Below are 10297 nucleotides of genomic sequence, written 5' to 3'. Positions count from 1 at the left end.
TTTAAATGCCTCTGCTAGTGATTTACAGTGGCATTTAAATGGTTAAATAGCTGTGATCAGGACTAGCTCCACTTGCTGCTGTTACAGGCAGATTCTGGCTTTATAACAAATCTGGTATTATCCCCAGCTCAGCTCCTGAGCCTGCTCTACACCCCCTCATGCGACCTGTGACAAAAATATAAAAGTGTCAGGTCATTAAAAGGGTTGTCCCATGAACAAAACTGCTGTTTAATTGATAGAAAATGGACAACATTTGCAATTTCACAATTAGATGTGCATTAAATAGTAATAAAATGTTGTTGTGCAGAAAAAACAATAATTGTGCCCCTGCTGTATCCTGTGTACATGACTATATAGAGGGGCTTTAGCTGCTGTTCGGCATGTAGCGGCTGTACTAATTTTCTATTAATACAACAGAAGTTATTTAAAGGTGTTGAATAATAAAAAATGTAATTTGTTGTATTTAATATACTACCTAACTATTGTTTTAGTGCCAGTGAAAGGTCTATAATGTATAAAGATGTCAAATCACTGTCAACAGTAGCACTTCCAAGCCTGGAGATCTTATTATAAATGTGATGTGGCGCTTTGTGAACGGTCTGATTTCTTTCTCCAATGCACGCAAACACACGTTTATATAGTTGTGACCTGGGGTCAAAAGGAAAGACAATATTATTATTATTAAATATTAAGTATAAAGCAACGGTTTATTATCATGATATACAAAGTATTCATTTTACAAAATATCAGAATCTCTCATCCACACAAGGCATTTCAATGTGAACAACATGTGAGTTTACGTAAAGGAACAGGACAAGCTCATTTTCCACCAAGTGAATAAGTAATGGATGGGAAGAGAACAGTGCACTTTCCTGTCTGAACACAATGATGAAAAACATAGATAAAAGTGCCGCATCACAAGGATTATAATCCTGATAATCTTAGCATTATTCTGCAATTCTCAAGTACAGAAGCACCACCTATAGGCGAGTCAGGGTTATTGCATGTCTACACAGCCAGCCTGGAGATCTGTGCACCCTCGGTATCTATATGTCTGAAGAAAGGAAGGAAAAATTGCACCACACAAAGACATCCTACACCCTCTGCGAAAAGTGGTTACATTTTTCAGTAAAAAAAATACAGAAAGTACCTGGGACCACAAAAAATGCTATGTTAGCAATTAAAATCACAATCTGGGAAAACCTCAGAATCTGAGTTTTCCTCCACCTGCGTTGGTTGCTGCATTAGCATTTAAAGGGTTATTCCCATTACCAAGATCCGATCCCATTATGTAGTAGGTGTAATAATATTAACAAATATCTCCAATTAGGAATGTAGTATAGTCCTTCTGATTGGCTATGTCACTTACCCCATGTACAGGGCATTGCAGTAGCTTAGGTATCCATGGTTACAGCCACACATATAGTGACAGTTAGTTAGTTGCTAGTGGTCGTAACCATGGATACCTAAGCCACTCCAATGCCCAGCATATGGTGTAAAAGACATAGCGAATCAGAAGAACTATACTACATTTCTAATTGGAGGTATTTGCTAATATTACTATTATACCTACTACATACTGACATATGATATTGGAGATGAGAATACCCCTTTAAAGGGATTGTCAGTTCCACATTGGGAGGTGAAGACGTCGGGTCAGCACATACCCAACATGCGCACGAATCCTGCAATCTCCATGTATCATACACCTGTCGTAGTCATTAGAACTGTACTTGTGCTTGATATCTGCACATCACGTAACATCACCTGCTTTGCTCATCTCCCGATGCAGAAGTAAGTGACTGGACAACTCTTTTTTTTTTTTTAATTAGATTTACCTTAGGACGCTGTTTTACAATAAACACATAGAATGAATCTACATAAAAGGGTCTCTGTAATTACATTGTATGACTTGTCTGGTATTCCTCCTAAGTTTTATACCCTGAGCAGCATTCATAGTTCTGCCCGGTTTCATTTCTTAAATCTTCCCAGAATCTATGCAAACAATTTTTATGCATAGCTTGTTCTGGACATTTGCACCAGAACTGCCATCTTTACAGTGGGCAAGCTCAGCTCAGCTAAGAATTTAGGTATGTGTATGCTGACAAGCATGGTAACTGTTTCCAATATTAGAATTGTGAAAGCAGTTTTAGATAATTAATACAATAAATCTATATATGAATGGAATAACTTTGTATATTAAATGTCAATACTGTCAAAAGTTCAAATGAAAACTTACCATTTAAAATTGGTCCACATAACAAAAGACATTTTTCTCTGCACACTTTGCCTGGATCAGGTAAAACTTGCCATGCAACAGGTCCAACTATTACACTAGCCTATGACATAAAACGTAAAAGGTTGTCGGGTAAAAACAAGTTATCATCAATTCATAGGAAAGGTGATAACTTGTTGATTGGTAAAAGTCTGACTGTTGAGACTTGTAATGATCGACAGAACTTGGCACTTTTATCCCCATCTGATGTGAGCAGAAGTAAGTATTCTCGACCTGAGCTGCACTCATTCCTATGGGGGCTGCAGAGCGCTGCACTGATCTTTCTCCAGAAGCCTCATAGAGAATGAATAGAGCAGTGGTGGGGCTCTGACAGGTCACTATTTTATAATGAGGATAAAAGTGCCCAATTGGAGATATAAATTCCTTGATCTGCTGGTACCACCAATCAGCAAGCTGTCACCCAACCATTGGAGAGGTGATAAAGTCTTCATTCTCCATCATCTAATCATTTGAAGATGTCTGATCATCTTGCTGTGCTTCTTCCACTGAATGACTTTCCTGCTCAGCCACCAATATGTTACTGTCGACTTTCCCAATGTCCAGGTGCTCAGATTCGGAAGGTCCTGTTTTAGGGTCGGAAGAATTCTGCTTCCCATCTGAATAATAGCTCTGTTCTCCATGTCCAGCCTCCTCATTAGATACATCCAGTTGTCCATGGTCATCTTCTTCACTCTGAGACTCGCCTGCGTCCTCGTTTTCCTGGGCAAAGCTGCATATCATCTGTGGCCAATTAGCCGAACTATCATCTTTAATCTGGAACCATTCAATGTTACCCCCTGCAAATAAATTGTCCAGTGTTACAGCCACACACGTCACAGAGAAACAATGTAAAAAAACACTGAAATTTACCGTATTATAATTTTTCCCTTAACAGGGAACAATGAAAAAGACAACTTTTTTTTTCCAGTGGGCTACTGAGGAGGACACCAAATCACAGCAAGAAGAAGAAGCCATGGCAAATACAAAGTCCTTTTATCTGACACCAAATATTCAAAGGCTTTGAGCACCGAACTGCACAAGATGCTGAGCAAAGAGAACTAAGGAACAGACTTATGTGATGTCCTCACAGCTCCATCGTCACAATGCTATTGATGATTTAATAATCTAGAATATCCGGCACCCTTCTTTTTTCCATATTACATATATACACACACACACACACAAGTCAAAACATAGTGGCTCAGCATTCCTCTATACTGTGGGAAATAGACAGTACAACATCTTACTCAACACAAAATTCTCACCTCCATCGTCACCTTCTTTCTTTTCTGTCAGAAAGATTCGGGTCATATTCAGTTTCTTTACTGTATGGCACTTGTACTGCAATTTGGGTTTTGCACTTTCTCCATCTCCTGAGTATGAAGTAACAAAAATAAGAGTCGTAGTCCCCTATAAACACTACTCTCATTCACACTCAGAAGTGGCAACTCACAAATTTGCTTGGTAAGAAGCCAACTTGAACAGGAAAAGCTGCAGTGTAAAGCATAGGGGTCTGGGCAGCCTGTGACAGTATGTAGGCACCACATACTCCCATTAGGAAACGCTGCTGAATTTCAGCCATTAATTGGAAACCTGCTCTTATAGGTTAGTGCTAAAATGTACATAAATAGCAGGTATTTACCCACAGGTAGTGTCTTATATAAAATCTGCTAAAGGAAATCAGACACAATTAACCTACGGTGTGATCTGCCAGCAGAAAATTATAGGTTTATGGGAAAGTATTCAGTATATCTTGCATTTCATTTCTTGATATTTCCATTTTCAGTATAATATTTGACTACTAATCTCAGAGCGGGGATTTGAATGGTTACAATAGAAGTTAGGCCTCATTTAGACTAATAGAACATGTTCCCATTATAGTCTATGGCATGTTCACAAACCTACTGTTTGCAAAGGAAAAATGGAGACAAATCTTTTTTTTATCCGATTTGCATAAAAGAAAAGAATATAGTCATTTACATGTGCCCTGCAGCCGGCAAGACTGATGGGAACATCTAAGGGCGACCATGTAAATCTGAGGGATAGTGCAGTACTGTGGTAGTGCAGGAGTTATAACTACCTGGGATTAGAGGGGATGCCCACTACTGGACAAACCCTGTTTAATCAATTCAGGACCCCAATTAAAATAAAAACAATGGATTCTTACCTCCCACTGCAGCTCTATTCCTGCGATGTTGGCACTGCTATTCCCAGTGGGTGACGGGACATTGTTTTGTCAAGTGTCCACTGAAGCCAATCAGTGACTGCTGAATGGCTGATGCCCATCAATATTTTGTCAGGTCAGATGTCAGAATTGAGGAAAGCGGATGCTGATTGGCTGCAGCAAACACGATACAAGAATGTCACATCACCCGTAATAGAGCGGCACCAACATAGCAGGAATGGAGCTGCGAAGGTGGGAGGTGAGAATCCCATTCTTTTTTATTTTAACTGGACTCTTGAATTGATTAAAAAAAGGGGTTATCCAGTAGTGGAGAACCCCTCTAATAGGACTAAGTAATATCTATACGGCTCAATACAGAGTTTGCTTTGTCACCTACACTGGACTGGATACCCCCTGGATCCTGGATTGTGCGCAGTCTCCTGCTTAGTTTTTGAATCCATCTGTATACCATCAGATTTAATCTTTTTTTTTTCCCTTCTTGAGTCACTGGTTGGTAGAATTGACACAGACGTCCAACCATTAAGATCATACAGTGGTTGTTGCTCTTCGTTTTGCCATTTTGGAAACATTTTTTGTGTGATCACTTCTCTAACCCCTTAGAGATCTCTTCTGTACATGTTCAGTGGTTGTGTGCTATCAATATATGGGGCAGGCTCAGGAGCTGAGCCCGATCCGTACAGAGCAGGTGTCGACTGCTTTACATGCCAGTCACCTGATAATAACTGATGTGATTTGGGCCCAATCTTAAGTGGTTAGAGATGGTTTTCATGGATGAACATTAAAAGTCTCTTATTAAGGCCACAGCCCCACTATCAGTATTTGGTCAGTATTCTGTCAGTATTTTTTCTCAGTAGTGGGAGCCAAAACCAGGTGAGGAACAATCAGAGAAAAGGTATAATAGAAACAAGTCACCAATTCTGCATTTATCACCCACTCCTGGTTTTGGCTCCCACTCGAGAAAAAATACTGACCGAATATTGATAGTGGGGCAGTGGCCTAAGGATCTATCTCACTAATACTACTAGATCTGCAAAGTGGAAACTAGGTTTGTTAATCCAAAAGGATGGATTTTCACCCCCAGCTGGTTCTGCTTTGCCTAAAAAATTACTGAAAATTTTGAAATCTATCAAAACTGAACTGAAATAAAAGTTCCCATAAAACTTGTGCAGCTTGTTCCTTGATGTATATTGTCATACTTAGCTAATAAATCTTTGTGTTTTGCCGAGACACCATTTTTATAAAAATCACTTTAAAATGATCGGTCTCACTCTGGAGACAACATGATCATTTATCCAGTGTGCTGTATATTGGCATTTTTATAATAGTTGAAGAGAACACTGTAATGTACCCTTATTTCCAAGTCTTTACCTTGATCTGGCATTTCTTCAAAGATTACACATGTGCCCAGTGCATCTAGAAGGAAAATAAAACACCATAATATTGTGGGTTATGGCTACATCCACTGCATTACTGTACATGACATCAATACCTTAGCAGGTGACAAAGCTATTGTAGAGGATTGGTTCTGTTTTGCTTTGATTCACTGTACATACGGGGACATGGCCAATCTTTTTGGGCTGTGCATCTTGTCTATATAGCTTTCCACGGGCAGGTGCAAAACAATCAAGTCTGGATATAGCTCTGCCCCCGTCTATTTTGAAGCCTGCTGGCACAAAGCACGATGAACTACTAGAGTTAGGGACTATCCCTATTGGGTACACCTTGTCGAGGTAGGATGGCTTATATGCTTTTTTTAATCAAAATTGTGTCCTATGTTATTTATACATACTATTACTATTTATTTACTGCAGGGTATTTGCTCATTGTTTTTATCCTAAGTTTTGTTGTAGAGGATGATTGCGGAACTGAACTCAGCACAGTAACTCACCAGCCCCTTACCTTCATACTCGCCAGCAAACACATATTTATCAACTTGCAACAAAGGCTTTTCTGTATTTATTCCCTGGATGGAAAAGGAAATTAGATATCAGCATTCTATATATGTAGATTATTCTTTATTCTTAGAAACTATAGGAAACATTTAGCCAATAAACATGAGGGCAGTGGAAAGACCAGTGATGGTGGTCTGGATGCAAACATGGTATCTATCTGGTTATTTGTCAGGTTTTTCCCAGAAGCTTACACAAATCAAGCTAGTCCTCCAGCACTAAAGTGCAACTCACTCTGTATCGCTAATTTAAAGGGAACCAGTCTTCAGATTCATGTGGCAGGAATCAGTCTGGCTGCAAGATTGCAGGTATGCTTTATGCTGAAAGGCTGCATCCCAGGCGGATCCACAGCAGCCTCTATACAGGCCATTCTAGTTGACCGACAGGTCTCTACATAGGTAAAGACTTGTCAATCAAAAGAATCAAGGTGGTGCCAAGCTGGAGGGGATCGGCCTCAGATTAGTCAACTAACACAAATAGTCCCAGGACGGATTTTCATAGTAGCGTTTCATAGAATATATACCGGTATCCATTTTTTCATTGTTATTATTTTTGTATTATTTCCCATAATGCTTGTATTTCCCAACAATTACTATTGTATACAGAATTATGTTTCTCTAGGGTAAGGCTAGATAGAGCTACATGGTGACATGTCACGTTACAGCAATTCTCCAGTCAGTCGGGCAACCAAAAATATTTGTGCATTTTCTCTGCAACTTGCTGTTGTATTTTAGAGCTACAATTTAGCTGTATTAAAAAATAAATAAATAAAAAAATAAAAAAACACAGGAAAATCACACTGAAGAATATGGCAAGTGAATTGCATGCGACTTGTGACCAGCAACTGAAAATCTAACACAGTTGTGACTAAAGTTGAAAAATGACAGCATAAAAAAGTCAATAAATGCAACACTGCGATCTCAGGGTCATGTGGCACATGTCACCATGTAGCCCTAGCCTAAAAGGGTGAGGTTGCCTGGTTTCTCCTAAATAAGCCATTGTTGCTACCGCCGCCAATACTCTAAACATTCAAATAGCTAAATGAGAAGCCTTGTCCTTATTTTAGTGCTATACCAAAATGGTTTAAGAAACTAAATAATAACTACTGTATCAGATTATCAAAGTTGGATTTTACCAAAATTTTGCACTTGTTGCCGCACTTTTCTAAAATGTCAGAATCAAGGATTCCCGTCAACTCCACCAAGACCAGCTGTTCCTGAAAGGAGAGAAACCGTATCACTGCTACAATCAATCAGCTGAATACAAAATCTAACAGGTCACCATTCCAGCTTAGGGCGAGAAGCCCACACAGGTTTTAATTCAGCAAAAAGTGCATTTTTTGGACATAATTTTATTAACCTTAGCTAGGAGGAGCAGTTTTATATCTTATTCATTTCAAAAATTGTAACCATCAGTTTAGTAAAAAAAAAACAAAAAATAGCAAAACAAACCTCCAATCACACCACGCTGCCCTGTTTTATATATTGTAAGGTTGACACTTAATAAAGACACAGCTATATATACTGTAAGTCCCTCAGGACCTCTTACCAGTGGCTGATGGACAGCTGTATATCTGTATATTTGGATGCACAGTAGCCATCCATCTCTGCGGAGAAGATGGGGGGCTCTCTTAATGAATACAGTTGACTTTGAGTTTGCTTTGTGAGGTGTCACAAATTTGTGCTGTTTTGGCTAATAGTACAGAGGACCTATTTCTATACTAAATATGGTACAATGAAAAATAAGTCAGTGTCTTCAGTGGTCAGATGGCTGAACAGATCAGTCACCATCACTTCTGCTCCCAAATGAGACAACCAGAGTTGTGCTGAAGTGGTGGAGGTTTGGAGGACTAAGCAACATTTATCTCCTTATTTTATAAAGATCCCTTCTTTCTGGCAAGTTTTTAAGAAGTGGTGTAAACGCCCTTTTAATTCTGAGGCACTGGTAGGAATCATTTGTATAGTTCCTTATGTGCAATCTAATAAACAGTTGATTTTACTTCTAGTAACAAGCCCCTTGTAGCAGGACAACATCACAGATGAAAAGTACAAATACAAGTCTATGGGTCCGTGAAAATCACAGACAGCACACGGATGGCATCAGTGTACAATCCGTGAGTAACATTGGATAATCACGGATGGATAAATTAATTACACTGATGACTGATGGTAAAAATGGACACACGGACCAAACGCTGGTGAAACTCGGACACAAGGACCAAACGCTGCTGATATTCGGACCATTTTTATGTATACTCGAAGAGTCACGGACATTTGAATGAGGCCATAGTGTCGTACAGCCTCTTTCTATCAGATTCACATATTTATCCACCCCCGATAACAACACTAGGACACGGATTTATGTTCCTACTGATGTCATTACCAGGGTCCAGGGAAGGGATTTTTGGACATTTTTTTTCTCTGCTCTAATCTTGCCAAGAACAAAGTCATTTTAATTAACAAGGTAACAAACAGCATACGTTGTATATATGACAAATCCATATTTGTGTTTTTTTTATCGTTTACCTCTTCCTCCTCCTCATCATCAGGTGAGCACTCACTGACAGCAGCGGTCTTTTGTTGAAGAGATGGAGACATTGTGCTGGAAGCCATGACGGACTGGATTGATGAGGTCTTACACCTTGCAGTTGGGGTCTCACAACACAAGGTGGCAGCAGCTGCCCACGTCTTGGCTGTAGATAGGCGGCTGTAGTTAAGGCTGCATTCAAGACATGGGAAAAAAGATACAGTCTGTTATCATTCTGCTGGACCAGGAGAACCATATTACCAGGTTATCTGTACAATGAACACCGTAATAACAAAACGAGAAAAACAATGGTGGAACTGCAGTTTTTTCACTATTTCACCCCACTTGGAATTGTTTTCAGTACACTGAGCGGTGAAATGAACGGTGACAATCAGAACGATAACTCGTCCCGCAAATACATAGATGGAAATTTAGAAAGTTATGAAAAAGGGAAAGAAAAATCCAAAGCGCAAATTTTTTTTTTTTTCTAAAAGAAAAGTCCCAACAAAGTTGACAACCTAAACGTCTGACAGTGGTTGGGACCGTATTGTCGGACGCTGGGTATAGGGGTCTGCATTGTACGGACACCGTCCAGATGTCACAAGGCAGCACTGACACCTGAGAGGGGTCTCATCATCGCTGTAGGCTCCACTACTGATCTGGGGTACGAATACTGGCGAGTGAATGCAGAGTAATAGGAGAGCGCCCCCCACTGTGCTATTCCCCCAGGTACAGGCATATGACATGCTGGGAGATGCGGTGCAGTCACACATCACATACCTACCGTGAGGCAGACAATGACTCCTAGGCTGCTGAAGGACCTTTGGTGACATCATGATCATGTGATGAGTCATGTGTGTGGGGGAGGAGTTCAGCTCTGGGGGGAGCTGCAGCACATGCTGAGTGCTCAGTACTATGTGGCACAGCTGTAGGTGACGTGCAGCCTGCTGCTCCCCATGGTGTACGCTGCTCCTCACCGTCACATCGTGTGCACATGTTCAGTATTTGGTCAGTATTTTACATCAGTATTTGTGGAACAGTCAGAGGAAAAGTATAATAGAAACACGTCACCACTTCTGTATTTATCACCCAATCCTGGTTTTTGGCTTACAAATACTGATGTGAAATACTGACCAAATACTGAATGTGTGAACGTTCATTTATTGCATTTGTTTGTTGTTTTTTTGTCTTTTTTTTGGTGTTTTTCATTTGCACCTTAAGTCTATTTTATGTTTTTGCTTTTTTTTTTAATGTCCGCTGTTGTGCATTTGTTTTCTACAGATATTTGTCCTTTTTTGCATAAACATTCTCCAGTCCTACCCAACCCCCTCCCCTGGAGTATTGTTTTTGCACAAACTTTGC

At 39.9% G+C, this 10297-nt stretch overlaps 1 protein-coding gene across 2 annotated transcripts; it reads right to left on the bottom strand.

Annotated features, from left to right (window-relative positions):
* Positions 1-688: 688 nt before the first annotated feature.
* GTF3C6 (general transcription factor IIIC subunit 6) lies at positions 689-9841 on the bottom strand. 2 transcript variants are annotated; one of them, XM_073652565.1, is made up of 7 exons: positions 9720-9841; positions 8935-9127; positions 7545-7625; positions 6360-6423; positions 5829-5873; positions 3541-3648; positions 689-3072 (listed from the first exon to the last, which is right to left on the bottom strand). In XM_073652565.1, exons 2-7 carry the CDS (start codon positions 9019-9021, stop codon positions 2738-2740), a joined length of 720 nt encoding a protein of 239 aa, XP_073508666.1. In that variant the 5' UTR covers positions 9022-9127; positions 9720-9841; the 3' UTR covers positions 689-2737. The 2 variants fall into 2 exon arrangements, with proteins under 2 accessions (XP_073508666.1, XP_073508665.1); XM_073652564.1 differs by having other exon boundaries at positions 9716-9811.
* Between the last annotated feature and the right edge of the window lie 456 nt (positions 9842-10297).

Source organism: Phyllobates terribilis, unplaced genomic scaffold, assembly GCF_046119375.1.
Source record: "Phyllobates terribilis strain yellow unplaced genomic scaffold, ASM4611937v1 Scaffold_11__3_contigs__length_659146591, whole genome shotgun sequence".
Lineage (NCBI taxonomy): Eukaryota > Metazoa > Chordata > Amphibia > Anura > Dendrobatidae > Phyllobates > Phyllobates terribilis.
Note: the sequence above shows the minus strand (reverse complement) of the source record. Positions and strands in the feature narration are given on the sequence as shown.

Coding starts and splice junctions, on each gene's coding strand:
- GTF3C6 (XM_073652564.1), bottom strand. CDS start 9,789: ATGACTCATCACATGATCATGATGTCACCAAAGGTCCTTCAGCAGCCT. Junction 6,424..7,544: donor GCAACAAGTGCAAAATTTTG/GTAAAATCCAAC, acceptor TTTTCCATCCAG/GGAATAAATACAGAAAAGCC. Junction 3,073..3,540: donor GAAAGAAGGTGACGATGGAG/GTGAGAATTTTG, acceptor ATTTATTTGCAG/GGGGTAACATTGAATGGTTC.